General features: G+C 40.5%; 1 protein-coding gene across 5 annotated transcripts in view; it reads right to left on the bottom strand.

Moving 5' to 3' along the window:
• Nucleotides 1-19,046, bottom strand: part of HECW1 (HECT, C2 and WW domain containing E3 ubiquitin protein ligase 1) — a 272,737-nt gene that overhangs the window by 153,573 nt on the left and 100,118 nt on the right. For all 5 annotated transcript variants that reach the window (XR_010470205.1, XM_021293021.2, XM_021293020.2 and 2 more), the window contains one exon: nucleotides 16,653-16,760. Coding sequence is in view for 4 of the 5 variants with exons in the window: in XM_021293021.2 (XP_021148696.2) it covers nucleotides 16,653-16,760 (108 nt within the window). In the remaining variant the exon portion in view is untranslated. The remainder of the gene's footprint in view (nucleotides 1-16,652; nucleotides 16,761-19,046) is intronic.

The raw sequence follows: 19,046 nt of genomic DNA, 5'->3' as shown, positions 1-19,046 counted from the left end.
AGTACTGTTGTTTTATAGTTTTGACAGTTCGTTTTTCCATCCCCTTCCTGTCTTGGAGAATTTACCTACCATAAAGCAACTGGCATGACCCCAGAGAGGGCTGGCAGATACTACTTTGCGTCAGCTGCCATCATGCAGGAATCTTTTTGTCAGCCTTGACAAGCTGTGGCTTCTAAAATCAAAGTGTTTTGAAGGACTAAGTAACTTTTAGCCCAAGGCACAAAATTTTGTGTTTAATTTAACCTTTTAAATATTTTCCAACATCTAGACTATATGCTCCTTCCACACTGGCTGTCAAAAGTCTGATGCATCTTGTTAAAATCAACGGAAGAACTCCCACTGATTTCAGTGTTACAGAGACCACACCTGCCTCTTCTTATTTTCCTTCCAAAAAAAACCAGTGTCCTCAGCTGCAATCTGTTCCTTTCACATCCACATGTCACTCAGTCCTGCTGCCCTTCTCCAAAATATTTCTAAAGCTCCTGCAATCTTTCTGTTAGAAAGTAGAAAGACTAAGAAAAAAATCTGCTAAATGCACTGCCAAATGGATTGATATTCCACAGTACATTACATGCATGGGTCAGCTAAATCATTTATGCATGTCACAGAAGTTATTACTTGGCATTTCATTGCATCTCAAATGCAACAAATTTAAGAAATTTAGTAAAATAAATAGATCTGCTAAAGGAAAACCAGATTCTATTTTCCAACCTGCACAAAACCTAAATGGGATAGTTCAGAGGCAGAAACTTTGTCTTTACACTTATTATATATATTTAAAAGGTTTCTACTGAGACACTTTCTAACAGAAGAAAGCACAATATGAGATTTTTAATCCATCACAGAAGCTCAGCGCACTTCTTAGAGAAGTGGTAATTACAGAGGTGCCTGCTAGCAGTGCTACTGTTAAGGCTGTGTCGGAGGTTCATTATTAACCCAGTTTTCATGGTTTCACAGCTCAGTCACAAAACACCCATAATCTGGCCTCAAAACACCATAGAAAATTTCATCCGAGAAGCAATTTATTTAGTTACTTTTTCTTCTTGTAAAAGAAAAAAAGGGAATTCTATCAATTTTTCATGCTTTTCTATGAATATATACCAGGCAGAGAGTTAATTGTAAAACAGCAAATTCTGACACTCTTCAGTGTAATCCTTACCCTGTTTAAATTAACAGATAATTCTCTTGACTGCACCAGGGACAGGATTTCAATCTTTGTGTTCTGGAGAAGTTCAGATCCTGCTGCCCACAGATCTGCTCTGCCAGAGCAAGTGCCTTCTCCCATTTAATTTATGGCCTTCCCAAGCCTGTTCCAGCTGCAACATGATGCAAATTATCTCAGACCCCGCTGAAAGGCATCACTGTAGATGATTACACTCATGCACTGTCACATCTCCCTGTTTTGAGCATTGGGAAGTGTTTCTGGTACAAGTAGAGCCAGGGTCTTTTGAACGAGATGTTCTAGAGAACAATTGGAAGGCCCCTCTGGATGGCTGCTCACAGCTCTTGAAAAACACACTTCACATGAATCAGTATGGGGTTAATCTCTGTGCATTCCCCGGGCACAACCACCACTGACAGTGTAGTGTAACATGCACAGCCAGGTCACCAGAGTTTTAAGGGCTGTACTCTACTACTGGCTGAGTACCAGAGGGACTTCACCAACAGCACCGAGACTTTGTCAATCTTTTTGAAAAAGGACCATCTTTCGCAACAAGGTTGAAAGCTGGCATGAGTTTCCAGGATAAGGCTTTAAACGAAGCTTTTCATTTGACTTGACTCTGCCTGTGAAGCCTTTGCCTTTGTAAGGTTGAAATCATGGGAACCTTAGCTGGTCTGTTCAATTGCCCCCTACTTTTTGGTCAGGGAAATCAGTAGAGCTGCAGCTGAGATTTCTCCTGGCTAAGTTTCATTTTCTTTCCCTCAAAAGTCAGAGAGAAATTTGAATGGAAAAGCAGCATGAACGCACAGGAAAATTCCATCTGCACCAGAACATGATAAACAAAAAACACAAAGTTCAGAGCCTTTCTGTTAAGGTGCCACAACTGAAGCCCACACATCTGAAGTCTCTAGATCACCTGAGCTGCGTCCAAATGCTTGCTTATGTTAGCTAGCCTAGTAAAATGCTGACACCTTTCGGAACCACAAATTAAGATGATCTGAAGTATCAGGATTGGAGCAAGTAATCCCGTAATTACAATTGATTACAAGGCCAGTAATCAAACAGTCACTTCAAAACTAGTGTGGTGGTGAGTGATGACTTCTGGCAGAAAAGCCAACACATGCAACTAAATGCAGTAGCATCTTCTCAAGCACCACAGACGACTCTGCCACGGCTGTCTCCAAACTGCGCTCCTACAATCCAAAATGCCACTATGCGCCTTTTCTTTTACATTTTCACCTTAATACAAAAAAAGGTACGTGACGGGTTCTCCAAAATCTACGGAGGACTCAGGGAAAAGAAGAAAGTATAAAACCAAAGCATATTGCTACTGAAATTTATTTCTCAATTTTGTGACATGTCAGGCATAGACTTCACGCAGTTCACAAAGGGCAAGGGAAATTATGAATCTATTAGCTATGCAGATTTAATATTCCTCACAGGCAGCTCATAAAGCTTACAATAATATCTTGTAAACAGGAAAACACTTGAAAGCCTGAATCCAGATGCACGCTAATTACAGAACACTTATCCATAAATCAAGAAATCCTAGGCAAGCAGTGAGAAGGAAATAGTTCCATCTCTCCCCACAAACCCAAGATGCCCCAGTGAGCAGGGCTGGCTCATTCCACCTCAGGCAAACACCTTTATCAATAGGAACAGGAAAAATGCACCCCTTGGAGGTCTCCAGGCTAACATAGACTGTAGAAGTTTAGAAGTCAGAAATACAAGTTTGCTACTATACCTGAGAAGCTAAGGAGAATTCCTTGTTGTAAAGCAAAATCTTCATAATGTATTTGTATTCTGTTTTACAGAAATATATTAAAAATATTCTTTCATCTTTATATCTTGTCTAGCAATTAAGCAGATAGACTAATCTAATACACTGTAGGCATACTGCTTTTCGGTGTGGTAAATCTGTTCAAGTGTTGCCTGACAATTCAAAGTGGTTAATCACACATCAGTTTGTGTGGGTTCCCAGGTGTCTCTGGAGTAACCCAGAGTTACCAGGTTATAAAGTGATTTTACCCTCAGGAAGCGCCGCTCAGCAGGTTGGATAAACATCAAGTTAGTAGGAAGACAAACCCAGATTCTGAAATCTCTACAAGCCCCTGACAGACTTGACATGTTCCAACTGTAGACTGGTTTTAATGGAGTAGAAAAGGAGAAGTACAACTGCAGTCCCACACCTGTAACACCCGTGCTAGAGAACGGCAGTGCTAAGAAGCATTTCTGTGTGTAGATTGATTTTTGAAGCTAGAGGCAGGAGAGAGATGTGTCCACAAGACATGGGCTGCACCAAAAGCTGCTTCCCTTCCTAGGATCTGCCTGCTGATCTCAGAGGAACCCACGGAAGCCAAGAGCCCTTACCCACAAGTTGCCTGGAAAGCTCCTTGATACTCCTCTATTGCAAAAAGATTACACATTTATTCTGAGTGCTTTTTCCCTCTTGTGTTTGCACACTCTGCTTTTTATTTTTTTTTTTTGTATTTCTGCCACTCAGAAGTTTCCATCGGGAAACATGCTGGCAAGTTACAACCACAGCTGAATTCTGATACACGTGCATTGCCCATCTTATTTTTAAACCCAGTTTGCAACATAGCAGCAACGCACTTCATAATGGATTTTGTTTCTTATGGTGTAAATGATCTATTCCCAATATAAATAAAACACACAAAGATGATTATTTTTTCTCCTGATACTTTTTTAAAAGTTATTTTTAACATTTCCTTTTAAGATCTTCCAATGGATGGAGATCACTATTGAACTTGTAAGGTATCCCAGCCATGAAAAAGAAACGGGTCAGGAAAAAAGTAAAACTGAGAGGCAAAGAGGAAGATCATCTTTGAAAATGAAACAGGATATGTTCCACTTTCACATTTGAGGCCTGAGATGCATTTACATTTAGGTTACATCATTATTGGTTTTTTCTGATTACGTATGAGAAAGCAAAAACCACAATGACAGTAGTCGAACACTGGAACAGGTTGCCCAAAAGGAAACTCCGTCCTTGAAGACAGTAAAAATTTGAGCAGAGTCTAGAGCAACCTGCTCTAACCCAACCTGCCTTGAGCTGGCAGTTGAACCAACCAACCAAAGATTATTGAACAATCATATTCATAACTTTTTTATAGTGTGAAGCAGCCACTAAGAAGAAGCAAGATTATCAGCATACACCGTCTAATCATGGAAAGCTGCCTTAAAACATCCCCAGAGTGAGAAGAAATTAGACCCGTAGCTCTTAATCTCAGGAATGGGTTTAGAGCTACAAGGGAGCTGTGGAAGCTCAACCCCAGTAAGTAAACACGTCACCTCCCCACATCTCTACTTCCCACCACTACAGAAGTGAATAAGTACCTGCCTGGCACACAGGCTTGGCTGCCAAGGAAAAGGAAGGGTCCGGAAGAAACGCTGTTGTCCACTCTTAGAGGTCTCACTGTAGCAGCAACTTTTGGTAAAAGAGACTTGGAAAAAAATCCGCAGGCAGGACAACTTTTAAAGAGAGACCGCATAATGAAATTACCATAGATAATTCAATGAAAGCGGAAGGACAGAAAGAAGCATTGTTACGGAAATTTAATTAATAAACAATTACAGTAAAAGTATTTATTTCAAGCTTGGTGGGGTTTATTATTTATAAAGAGCTATTAGCACTGAGATATGGGAGGAAATTATATCTGCAACTAATGGGGTAAAGAACATCTAAAGTATTGAAAAGGTTGGAGAATAGCTTGGAAGTGTAAAACGCTATTTGTCCAAGGCTCTCAAGATCCTATTACCAATATCAAAGACCTTGCAGAAAGATGGTTCTGCTGGGCAGGAGTGTTTGAGCCCTGCAGGGAGACAGTAATTTATCCCTGCTGACCTCCCACTCTCTGAGTAAGTCTGTTCTGGATATAAATGGTGTTCTTGACATCTGGCAGTAAGATGACAATAGGGCTAGATTTACTAGCTAGTTAGCAAGAAAAGCCAATTATCAAAAGGTTTCCTGTATCATATGCACACTTTTTCAGAAGTGAAATGAGGAAATGAGTTATTACAGCACTACAACACAGATACAATTCTGCCTTTCTCATGGAAGGTCAAATAAGTTTTTCTGTCTAATAAAATTGTCCAAACACCCTTGTATGAGTTGGATAAATGTTGTCATAATGTCTGCAAGGCATGAGAGATGGAGTAGCTGGCTGAAACTGGATGATGACATATCAGGGTTACAATCAAATTTCTGTATTATGTGAATGGAATTATCTCCCTTTTATACTGATTTTTTTTTGTGCCATGTTGAACATTGAAGAAGAGCCCTTCAGAGGTTTCACTCCTGCAGAGAGGTATAAAAGAGCTTTCTTTTAGATGTGAAGCAAACTCCCTCTCTCCCATAAGCTAAGACAAAAATTCTATATTTAATACATACACTCCAAGTTCTGTTTTGATTAATTACTTTCACAGTATGCTTTAAATACATTACCAAAAGATCCACAAAATGCTCCAAAACTAGAAATGGTGAATTATTGACGCTGATCTCTTCTTTAGGACCTTTAAACCAGTGATGGGCTTGGTCAATAAACCATCTGCTGAATTTGCCCTCTCAGGCAAGCCCCTGATAAAATTTGGCCTTTGCTCAGAGACCTATGTCCTTGGGGACCCTATTCTCTCCATCAGCAGAAATGTTCAAGTTTGATGGTGCTGAGATCTGACACAGACCAGACAGCCTCCTTACCTCCTGAATAACTTTGCATCCATGAATTTAACTTATATCTTTCATTACAAAAAACTGAATGCAATACCTTTCTTTTTTTTAAATGTATTTAATAAGAAAATAACTGAAACAAGGCTGAGTACCTTACTACTGTTGTAGAGTGCATAAGACCTTCTGATGCATGTGCTGATACCCTTCCAGCCACAGCTGCTTCCCATTTCCACTGCATTTTGTCCTGTTTTTCTACAAAGATAAAACCACTTGGGCCAAATTCTCCACGAGAGGTCTCTCTACATGGTTGTACATGAAAGGTGCTGGGCCTGATGGCATGCAGGGGCTGCATGCAAGCAATTCTTACTGAATTCAGTGGGGACTAACTTGGCTTGCAGCAGCTTCAGAAACATGCCCAATGGAAGTATCCCAAGGGAGAGCATTGAGGCCCCTGTGCAATGGAGCAAAGGGTGGGGATCTATCTTCCAGGGAAATTCCACCAAATCTCTAGATAACATCATCCAAACCAAACCTTCCAGAAGTGGTAAAGACAACTGTTTTGTGAGTCAAAGATGACACTGTAATCTCTCACTGTCAATAGTAGAAGATTATCAAAAACAACATTATCTACGTAAAACTGATCCATTAAAATAAATTATGTGACTTCAGCACCTGTGGTGCTCAATACCGACATCCAAAGTTCAAAGCAGCAAAACAATAGCAATCTGTTCAGGCATTTATCAAATGCTAGGCTACATGAGAAAAATACAGCTGCTAGCCACACCACTGGATTTCAGGAAACTCTCTTCATTTCCTCCAGTGCATGATATGCACTATGGTATCCTTATACCAAAGCTAAAACAGAAAACACTTTACAGGCCCAGGAGTTCTGAACCTAAAGCAAGTACATTGCTGACATGACTGGAAGAGCAAAATGGTATGTGAACCCGTATTTTCAAACTTTGCCACCTACAGTCAGATTCCTCCAGACCCAAAGCAAGGATGTGCCATTCCCTATAGTACGCTGCCAGGTACACAGTGGTCTGATGGATTCTACTTAAATTACTCTATCCTGGGGAACAACTGCATGATCAACAAGTGACTCCAGAAGTGCAGAAGGATGTAGGCCATACCTGATATCTTCAGCAGGATCTGGAGAAGAAGGAATAGTGCAGACCAGATCAGAAATTATAGCTGCCTAAAAATGTAAATGCTGGAGCATGGAAGGCCACGCATTCCCAGCTCCTAACAGATTCAAGCAGGAACTGCATACTACATAGCCTCTTTTCAATCTCCTGGTAGTGGCAGCACAGCTCCCCAAGTCCTCACTACTTTCTTGCAAAGTTTGTTGCAAAGTTTGTTAAGCAACAAGTTCCTGCTTGGCAAGAGTGAACTCTCTGAACTTTCCCCTTACCTTAAGATTAGGCAAGCCTGAAAGCACGCCAGTGTCCCCCAAAAAACAGTCACAATTTTCTGTGTCCTCCTAAATCTTGTGAGTTAGGAGAGTTAGTCAAATTAGGGACTTAGCATATAGTGTGCAAGAAAAAATGATAACAGCGATTATCAAAACAATGTGATAAATGAAGGAGAACAGGAAAAGGCTGTGATTTCCGCACCGCTTGGTTGGGCATCCTCCTCAGGCTGAACTCTTCTGCCACCCTGGGGGACAAGATGCCAGGTGAAGCTGAGGGCTGTCCCTATAGTCTGTGTGTCCAGAACAACAGGGTCACCCAGCAGCACTGGCACAACAGTGCCATTCTGCTTCCACACGTGAGATAAGCCCAGCTGCAGAAGAGTAAGAAGGCTGGAACCAGTTGCGTCAGTCTGATGTTCATTCGATGAGATGACTCCACAAATCTTTGTCTTTCCTAGGTAAAGGATCGGCCAGGCAAGAGTCAGGCTGTTGGACTGCAAGGGAAGCTAGTGCTGTCCCTCAACCTGACAACATCTGGGAAGAAAACAACAAACAGATCCAGCATGCTCACAGTGGGCTTAAAAAATAAAAAATGGAACAGAAAAGAGAGGAAAACTCATGGTTCCTTCATTACCACCTTTTCCGAGGCTCATTCCAACTTTGATAAACCGTAACAAACCCCTCCTCTCTTTCCAGCACAAGAGCTTTCAGAAACTGTTCCTTAAAGAACAAAAGGAAGATGAATATACTATGCAGCAGGGCACAATTCTTTTCAGGGTACAACTTTAAAGTAATTCCCAATAGTTCAGATTGCAAACAAACTAGAGGTGGCCTAACACTACCAGATGAGACACTAAGCAGGGAGTATGGAGACTGAAGTCTTACCTGCAGTTGTACCCATGCACTGGCAAGTCACTTCCTCACTCTGTGCCTCTGTTTCCACCTCTCACCTTTTAATCTGTCTTCCCTATCTCAGCTTTCAAACATTTGCACTGAACTTATCCAAATCTTCAAAAATCTGGTGTTAGCTCTTCAGGACAGAAACTACCTTAGCACACACAAAAGAAGGTCTATTCTTTATGGGAGACGGTAGACACTACTGTAATTAAAAAAAAAAATAAAAATAAAAAAAAAAAAAAAATAAAAGCAACTAGTACCAATTTGAAAGTTACAAAAAAATAATAGATTTGTGCATCCAAACCAGGTCCTAAATGTCCCAAGGCTCAGTGTAAATAGCACAAAATCACCAGTAAAATGTTACCACAACTTCTTGACCATTGCCTTGGGAATTAGTGGATGTCCAGTCTCTGATGCATTGATACAATGTCTATGCTTGTTTAAGGTTAAGTAGATGAGACAAGGGACCTTATAAGCTGTGTCTTCTGTGACTGAGAACTATGGTTTAGTGAAGAAAGGCTTGCTCTGACTTAAGCGTGCCTAAGATCAGGCATTACTTCTCATTTAAACCTTTCCAGTTCACCTTGAGAGAGCTTTCTGAAACTCCCATTACCAACCTGTCAGAGCTCTCATTTTAGTATCAGCTTTGTGCAAGCAGAGGTTTTGTAATGTCTTTAAGCACTGCCAGGAAAAGTGGAGAGCAAGTAGTGTGGGGACCAGCCAGGCTGTCCCAGCATGGTGTCACCAAGCATGCATGCTGCAACACAAGCACCTTCCTCCCTGTGTGGGAATGCATAATCAACCAGCCCTGATCTCCACAATACAAACAAAATATGTTCAAGTGTCAAAACAAGTTGTGGAAAAGGAGAGAAAGATGTAGGAAAAATCTGATTTGCAGACTGGTCTCTCAGTTAAGCTACCACGACACAAGCATGCAGGAAGCTGAGAAATAGCTGTCTAATGTCTTGTATGGATTGACCTATATTTCCATTTATAGAATCATAGCATCATTTTGGTTGGAAGCGACCCTCAAGATCATAAAGTCCAACTCTTAACCTAACTCTGGCACTAAACCATGTCCCTAAGAACCTCATCTATGAGTCTTTTAAACACCTCCAGGGATGGTGACTCAACCACTTCCCTGGGCAGCCTGTTGCAATGCCTGACAACTTTTTCTGTGAAAAAAAAGTTCCTAATATCCAATATCCAATAGTATTTTTCTGATAAGTTGCTGCCTACAATTCTGGCACATTATAACAGAAAAACTAACAGGAAATGCAACAACAAAGGTTAAAGGGCTGATCAAAGGAACCAAAGCAAAGGGTTCTTGAGAAACTTCAATGGCCCTGAACTGGGAAATAACTTCATCTAGGCTCAGACTGTGCTTCTCTTTCCAAAGCTAAGCCTGGCTCAAATACGGTTAAACTACTATAAAGGGTACCGGGCTGAGGAAAATAAGGAAGAATTTTAAAATTGTGTGTAGGATGGAAGATAACCAAAAAGCATCAAGAAGACTACTACACGTGCAAAGAGATGAACAGAAAGAACATCAAAACCATGGCATGTCTTCCTTGGGAGAGACACAAGCAGTAGATGCACCTTTGGGGACACAAGTCTCTCTCATTGCTTCATATCAGTTTTTTCTCTGACACCTTTAACTAATTTGTCTTCACGCTGTTGAAGATGCTACTGTGTTGCTCCAGTTTTTACGTTCTGTGGACTCCTGAAAGTTAAAGTCATGCAGCTAATTCTAATTTGCTCAAAGGTATAGCAGGATGGATTTCAACAGCCTCATCTCTATTTTCTCCCATTATGCACTCTTCCATAAAGTGAAGTGCATGTGATTTGAGAGACATTGGGGTAATGAAAATACAGACAGCAAATTTTTTTTTGTGGGCTGGACTTGTTAACAGCTTGTCCAGAAAAAGGAAAACTTTGCAAATACTCCAGCTTCGTTAAAGCTTTTGTTGATTATGACTGTTCTCTATTTATTTGGAAACACTGGAGGCAACAACATCCTTCAAATATTCCTACTTTGGAAGCAGCCTTTTTATTGGCTTCCTAAAGAAATGTAAAGGATATCTTTTCTAAAAAGAGCCCTAGATTAAAGGGCTGACTGTTTTTCAGTTTTGGGGACATTTCTGTACATATTCCATAAACACATACTTATATGGCTTATACTGACCGGCCTTATATCTGCAGATGTATCAGGATCTCTCAGACTTGACTTCAGTTGCATGCTTTTTTTTACCATTATTTCCCTGTTAGTCAACAGGTATAAACATAATTTCTGCTCTCTGCAAGGCCTATCTTCCTTCTTTGCTATTAATAAAAATGCAGCAACAATAACAGCAACAAATTTAAACAAACAACTGCTGCACAAGCTTCTGCATAGAAGTGACACAGAGATGACTGGTCACACTTGGAAATGGTTTTCTTAGTTGTCAGGTAGTAAAACAATCTACAGAAAAGCCAGTAGATTAACAGGGGTCCCTGGTATTTGGCTGCCTTCAGTGCAATTGGCACTGTGACTGGTGACCAGTCACTGTTGGGGTTCCGCAGGGATCCATCTTAGGGTCAGTGCTCTTCAATGTCGTCATACATGACTTAGATTCAGAACTTGAGGAAACACTAAGTAAGTTCGCTGATGACACAAAATTGGGAGGGGCTGTTGGCACTCTCGAGGGCAGAGGGGCCCTGCAGAGGGATCTGGACAAATTGGAGAAGTGGGCTATCACTAACTGCATCAAGTTCAACAAGGACAAGTGCCAGATTTTGTACCTGGGACACGGCAACCCTGGCTGTACAAAGAGACTTGGGGATGAGATGCTGGAAAGCAGCTCTGTGGAGAAGGATCTGGGGGTTTTGATTGACAGCAAGTTGAACATGAGCCAGCAGTGTGCCCTGGCAGACAAGAGGGCCACCCATGTCCTGGGTGCATCCAGCACAGCATTGCCAGCCGGGCAGGGACGTGATTGTCCTGCTCTGCTCTGCACTGGTGCGGCCTCACCTGGAGCACGGTGTGCAGTTCTGGGTGCCACTGGATAAAAAAAGATATTAAGCTACTAGAGAGAGTGCAGAAGAGGGCTACAAAGTTGGTGGAGGGTTTGGAGAGGAAGCCGTATGAGGAGTGGCTAAAGTCACTTGGCTTGTTCAGCCTGGAGAAGACTGAAAGGAGACCTCACAGCGGCTACATCTTCCTCACAAGGAGAGGAGGAGGGGCAGGTGCCAAACTCTTCTCTTCAGTGACCAATGACAGAACCTGAGGGAACGGCAGGAAGATGTGTCAGGGTTGGACATTAGGAAAAGGTTCTTCCCCCAGAGGGTGGTGGAGCACTGGAACAGGCTCCCCAGGGAGGTGTCACGGCCCCAAGCCTGACAGTGTTCAAGAAGAGACTGGACAACACCCTCAGACACATGGTGTGAACAGTGAGGTTGTCATATGCAGGGACAGGAGTTGGACTTGATGATCCTTGTGGGTTCCTTCCAATTCAGGACATTCTATGATTCTACGATAATTCCAAATAGCGTCAAAACTTTCCTAGTCATTTTAAGGATAGGCTAGTTTGATACTGTGCTCACAGAAAGAACCTACATCGCACCTCAGTGAAATGTTTTTTTGCACTCTGCCTCTCCGTATTGTTGTATAAGCCAAAAAAGTGTGCCAGAAATTGCAGCGAAGCACAGCGTGTTTACTTTCCTGGAAGACCCATTATAGGCTGGTTCTTTCATTGCAGTACCCTCCAGGCCTTACCACAAGGTATTAATATAAATCCCTAGCAGCATGTAGCCTCTTCCCTCCTCCTTCCTCTCCCCAAACCCCAACCATTTTATGGTTACAGTAGATGGTTACTGTTTATCACTGGCTGTCACGAAATCCCAAATTGCTACAGTTCTGCAGGAATGCAAAACTGGCTGTAGTGCGACATTGCCTCGGCAGCTGTTAAGGCCTTTTGTTTGCTGGGTATTAATAGAAGATGAGTTCTGTTCTGCCAGCATTCATGCTGCAGTTTGGAAGCGATTCCCTATCTGGCTCACACCAATTACATATCTGTCTGGCAACATTATTCTGCAAGTTTGTGATATGCAAAGTGGAAATGCATACGCTTATCTGGGAAAGGTATTAATCATTTTCAAGGTATAAGAGTAGATCACTAAAACAAACACAAACTTTAAACCTCTGTGGTACCTGAAAATGCTGTATGGGTACGTATTAAGAAATTACCTTCATTTTGAAAAGTGATAGGGCCGTCTAGGTGGTCTTGAACCAGGCTATCAGCAAATTCAAAAGCAACATGTATTTTGCCCAAACACCTCCAAAACACAGAAGCATGTATCAAAAAGAAAAAACCACTTGGCATTGTCACTAACCTATCACACAAAAGGCATTTTTTTTAATCAAGGGAGATTTTAAATATACCTGAAAAGTAACCCTTAGTGACTCAGACTGGTCAATCCACTGAGAATACTGTGAAAGTACAGCTTAAACAACAGAGAAGCATCTGAAATTGCAGAATTTCAGTTTTATTTACTTCTGTACAAGCGCAGTTAACACAAAATACCATTACGATTTTTCCGCCATGCTTTCCTTTGTGTTCTCCACTCCTGATGCACTTCTACAAATCTCTCGTAATATGGCTAGTTTCTTCTGCCCATAGTGCATAATTTCTGACTAGTGTGGTCCTCCAGGTTGATGTTTTTTGCCAGTAATTATCATTACAACTCTGTCTGTCAGAAGATTACTATTGTGATAATCTGCCACCACCAAGAAAATAACTTCCAGCCACATTGGCCTTTACTCACTCCTACTCCAGGTCCCAGAACATTGCATGCAAACGCTACCTACAGCGACTAGATGTACAATGACCGCAAGGCTACACAGATAGAGTGTCATATTTCATTTTCTTGTTAATTTTCAGAACATGAAAGAAAGAAAGGATAACTAATTGGGGAATGTTAAGGCTTTTGAACAAAATACTCCCCAAAACATTATATATGCCTCCAGATTCAAAATATAGAAAATGAGTAATAACTCTGTATTTACTTGACCTCATTCCTAATGCTTCTTTTTCTATATTAATGAGAATTTCACTGTTGCAAATCAGTCAGTCCTTAATACCTTTAATTTTTCAAGTTCCTTCATACAGCTCTTTAATAATAAAAAAAAAAAAAAAAGGCTTTTTAAGCTCTTTATGTCAAGCAGCTGGCTGGTCACAGCAAAAGGGTAATTTCCTTAAATGTGGTACAAAAACACCGCATGGGGATACCTAAAAACTTTGACTTCTGAAGTTGGACAGGATGATCTCCATAGCCCCACAATAATAAGCTTATTTCACCTCACACAATTGCACCAGGAAAAAAGTTAAATCTTCTTTATACATCTCAAGAACAGGAACCAAACCAATCTGCATGGGGTGCCTTAAGTTCTTGAGAACTTTAAATTCTCTATGTAAGGTTAATTATTTGGCCTTACTCTGATTTCCCCTTTATCGTGGTTCCTGCCAGCTATGATGGGCCAAATGCGGCAGTGTATACCGTAACATTTTCTGAAGCACTGTGTGGTTGATAAATTGCCAATATTGACTCATGTGGTGAACAGATACCAAGGTACAGATAGTTACAGGAAAAGCAAAAGCATAAATTAAGGGCTGTCTTTGTAAGTAGGCTACTCAGTTTTATAGTGAATTAATGCTATAATCAGCAAGAACCCAATCAATAGCAAGTTAAGGGAAGTACAACATAATGCACAGAAAAACAATGCAGATACCTTGAAAATAAATAACCATGTTTTAGCTACCCACTGTATGTCTTCACAACCACTAAATAAAAAGACTACATATCTCAGAAAGTACCAGATTAACAGACGCTAAGAATACTCCAGCTAGAAGAGTCACTAACACTTGCTTACCTTTATACCCTCCTCCAGTCAACACTACTGGCCATTTTTGGAGACAAGACACTGGGTCAGGTTAACTTGGGACCAAATTTGTAATTTGTATACCATGTTACCACTAAGTGTACCCTTGCACTGTCCTCCAGGTTCTCTCAGTTCTGTAGCGAATGGCAAGAAAAATAAAATAGATTTTGGCAACCAGTATCTTTCCAATTCCTGCAAATGTCACCATATTGTGTGATATGCAATATAAAAGGAAGATATGGTCTTTGTCCAAAAAATAAAAGTCTGAAGAAAGGTGGTTTACACTGTCCTCTTTGGATAGAAAATACATGAGGATTTCAGACACTGCGATTTTTAACATAACATTTAATCAACTGCAAAGCTGTGTACCTTGGTGTATAAGTCTCAACAATGAGCAGGAACCCTCTAGTATGCCTTTAGATACATGAAATTCACATACATCAAAATTTTTCTCATATGCGGATACTCTTAGAGCCACTCAATAGTCAAGTGGCTGTAAGAATATCCACATATGCTGTTATTTACCTCTGCCTACTTCCTTTTTTAAATGTTAATTCTGGACAAGGCCATGATTTTTGCTTGATGAGTGCACTGGAACATAGTTTCAGGACTGAGATTCGCAACCTAATGATGGCAGCATTAACAAATTACCAAGAGGCAGCAACTTATCAAGCGTGGGCTGCCCAAGTACAGTGTAGTAGAACATAGTTTTAAGCATCAGTGAAGGATGGTTATGCTAAGTTGCATTTTCTTACAGTAGGGCAAGTGAAGAATGTACATGCAATCAATTAACAACAGCTACTATGTCTCAGCTAATGAGGGCAACTTATTAAGCCGACATAATTCATTGTGCAGCCGAGCTCTTAATGAAATGTAGCCCACCTGAAGAGGATTTCTCACATTGCCTCTTTCTTTTCTGTTGCAGATTAGGCAGGAAAACTAGTAGAAGCCCAGTCCCACTTCCACCCTTTTTCAATAAACCAAGCTACTAAGGCTTCTCCAAAATGCAGTTCTGGGATTTCATACCTCCTCACCACACTTCTTTAACAGCTAAAAGAAAGCATAATCAGCCTCACAGATTAGTAATCACAGCTCAAAAAGGCAGTTGCAAATCGAGCCTGCTTTAAAGGTTAGATCCCATAATGGATTTCTGCTGTGAAATCAGGATAACTAAAATCAATGTTCTGATATACTAAACATGATATACTAAACAATTTCCCATAAATGTTTTTTTCAAAACACAGGATATAAGCATTCTGTATTTCCTGTAGATATTTCAGCAGTTCCCTTATTTCTTTAGAAGCACATTGTCAATTTAACTTAATACTAGGAATTACAGACCATCAGCAATGCTTCATACTGCAAAGAGATAACCTATTTCTAGGACTGAGTATCTGTAAGATCTCTGGCTGTAGCATCCGTGCTTATACCAGATACTTAAGCTCGAAGTCATAGATTCACCTAATCAAGTACAATACATACGCTTTCCAAATCCTTTAGAATGAAGGTTACATCAACGATTCTCTTGATTGCTCTCAAAGTCTGGCAATCTTAAACAGAAATACTTGCCTATCATGCAATTTATGTATACTTTTACAAAACTTCTGAATTTTGCCCAGCAGGCTAAGGTAGCTCATCAGAAACATTCAGTACAATTGAAAAATGGAAACCACTGCATGCTAGGCTTCTTCACGCTTAACTCCTCCATGAGGATGCTCTTTCACTGCAGATATTTTGCTATAGATCTCAGTCCAGTCTTTGTTCTCCAGAGACGACCATAAATTCCATTCACACTAGCACAGGGTAACTCTTTGAAAAGATGAAGGACTCAAATGGTCAGGTTCACTTTGGTCAGGGATGTATGACAGCCAAGCCTGGAAGTGTTAACCTGCTGTAGAATGTACGTAATACTTTGCAGGAGCAAATTCAGTGTTTCTGTATTTTGCTTGCTAAGGAAGTGGAAAAGAGTTACACTGTATTGCATCAGATGCCCTGGGTAATAAATGAATATAATGAGGAACAATTTATTTGAAATCAGTGTACCTTGCTGCAACTACATATTGTTATACTTTTGTCAGTCTATATGATGATCAGAACTCTACTGTTTTTATCTCTGAATCCATCTGAATCTGGTAGAAGCCAGATGCACAATGAAGTTTTCCAATTAAAAGTCAGTGTGAATCTTCTTAGAGTGAGATTATGCCCCTGAGTTCCTCTTTTTCTTAATATGATATTAAAGGTTATGCAGCTCATTACTAATGATATGCTCCAAATAACAGCAAATGGACTAGAACACATAACTGTATATATATATATATATATATATATATATATATATATATATATAAATGTAAGTAGTCGATATCCAGAAAATTCTTTGCTTGCAAAAACTGTGGTTTTCTACTCTATAAAATGTTTCAGTTCCTCTCAATACATTCAAAAGTTTTGGTAACATTTTTAGCTGTTCCTAAAAGGACTTATTGGGCATAAAAACATCCTAAGAACAACTTAAGCAGTTCACTTATCTTTCTGCAGTGACTGAAATATACCATAGCAGGATAGGAAAAATACTTACGCTCCACAAAGTAAGAGCTGGCATCAATCTTCCAGATAATCTGACCACGGTGAGAGCCATTGACGCCACGGTTCTTGTAGTCCAAAAAGTTTTCGGACAAGACCTCATCTATAAACAAAGAAAATGGTCTTATCAAGCACCTGTTATGACAATGTGCATAGCAGAGTCAGGCTAAAAATATGCCTTTGGCTTGACAGAACATACTAGAGCTGCTAGACAGCTTGGCACCACCTGTTGAGAAGTTAGAATTTTCACTCATATTTTTTAAAAGTGCAGCTCTCCTTAAAAATCACAGCTTTTCCTGAAATGTAATTTTAAAAAATATATCCCTATGAAAACATCTAGCTTAGCATGGATGAACCCTTATCTAATTAAACATAATTATCTACCTGTAAGAGAACAGTAGCAAAAAATAATCCCCCCTTTGCACCAACTCTTCCCTTAAAAAAACGCCGCAGAAAGTAGTTACATGTAGGCATCTGTACCACACTTGCTCCTGTCACAACAGATGTGGTTATTTCTTGCAGCATACAACAAAGGATATTTATTTTTGAGAATCCCACTCACTGGGTGCCTTTCCCCTCATAGCATTTCCAGACACCTAGCAGCTGTCAGACCACCAGCTGATTTACAGAGAAGTCGAGGGGTAATCTATAAATACGAATAATCTCTAAAAAGTTGCTGAAAACTTGCACAGGACTGTATGTATAATAAATATAAGGCAGGCAGATAGCAAGCTTGAGGAATGGCCTTCTGGTTGACCACACAAATAAATTTTTAGTCTGCTTCCAAACTTCATTTTAGGCCGCTTCAATGAGCTCTTTTCCAGACCAATCTACAAGACCTACATTGCGTAGATGTGAGGAAACATCCCAGACTCGGGGCAACGGCCTGGCTCTTTACACTCTTTTATCCAACAGCTTAAAAAACAGCCAGTGAGGCCATGTCATGGCCCCACGGCCACACTCGCCAACTTACGAGCTTAGACCGAGCTTTTAAGCAAACAAAAATGCGCATGTCACCACCATACTAGGCCAGCGGTTACAGTTGTGATCACCAATAAATGAAAACAGCACAGCAGAAATAAAATAGATATATGAAGACATTTACAGCCTGTCAGAAGGGAGCAGGGCTCATGGGCAGTGGCCTGTGGGAGCCCAAAATGGCCACAAACTCAGGTGGCCAAAGCAGTGAGATAGGATGAGCCAGGCTGTTGCCTCATTACTCCAGCTTCGGGGAGACGGAATGGATTTCACATCTGTGCCCTGCCAAAGCACTTCACCAAACAAAAGGCCACAGTCTCTGCCCACGAAGACCAGTCAGCAACCTCGTGGATTTTTCCTCTCTGCAGTGAGGATGGTTTTCGTTTTAAAAGAGATTTGTAGAAATACACTTTAACCAACTCAGTCATGCTGCTGGAACAGCTCTGCGAGGGTGCTGAGATTCTGTTCTGAAGACAGTCCTAAAAGCTGAGGAAAAATGTGAACCACTCAATCCCAGATTAAAGCACATTTACTGTAAATACTGTGATGCACTCACTCCTTTGTCACGTAGATCAATGAGAAGACAAAGACAGCGCCACACAACAAGGGACTCCGTGCCTGAGGACAAGTTGGTGGTGTGACCAACTGCAGAGCAGAAGAGGCAGCCCAAAGGACAAAGCCAAGAAGCTCAAAGACTAACATATTGTTAAAATATATATATGAATGTTAAACAAAGTAGACTTATAAATCAAAGGAAACTACACCTTCTCTGAAAGAATAAAGCAGCAAGCAGATGCCAGTGGTGTCCCATTGGTTTTGCCTAGTTGTACTCTCACAGGAAGAGGATAAGTGGGCTACCAACAATGAATTATTTGGGGCCACTGTCTTGAGGGATTTACAATAGAAATCATTTTAAAGAGGTCATTAATGATTGCAATGGGTAATTATAAATGACAATGCTATCTACAATACATTTTCCCTTTGTTGACTTGCTAATTGTCAGTAATTATTTCACTACATGTGTTCCATGCTCTGTATTGAAGTGGAAGTATTTCAGCACATTCAGACAGTACATCTCTGTGGTAATTCTTCAACAGTGAAGTCCTCTGGTATAGTTTCTGTTCTTTCTCTGTACTTTATAGCTGGTTGTGTCTTCTTTCAAACGTCAAATTAAATATAAAAAGGAGAGTAAATAAGTATAGACTGTTGCTCTCAGAGCTTTGGCTTACTAACTACTACCTTCAGTAAAGGAACATCCTGGATACAGATTATCCAGAATCACCCACATCATTCTGTGGAAACAAGAACACTTCCATACATACGAGGTGATTTAAACCTAGGAACTGTCCCTTTTGCTCTGGCAGGGAAAACACTTTATAGTTAAAGGTGAAACATTGCACTGAGCTGGAGC

Source organism: Columba livia, chromosome 2 (assembly GCF_036013475.1).
Source record: "Columba livia isolate bColLiv1 breed racing homer chromosome 2, bColLiv1.pat.W.v2, whole genome shotgun sequence".
Classification (NCBI taxonomy): Eukaryota; Metazoa; Chordata; class Aves; order Columbiformes; family Columbidae; genus Columba; species Columba livia.
This window is presented reverse-complemented; position numbering and strand designations above follow the sequence as displayed.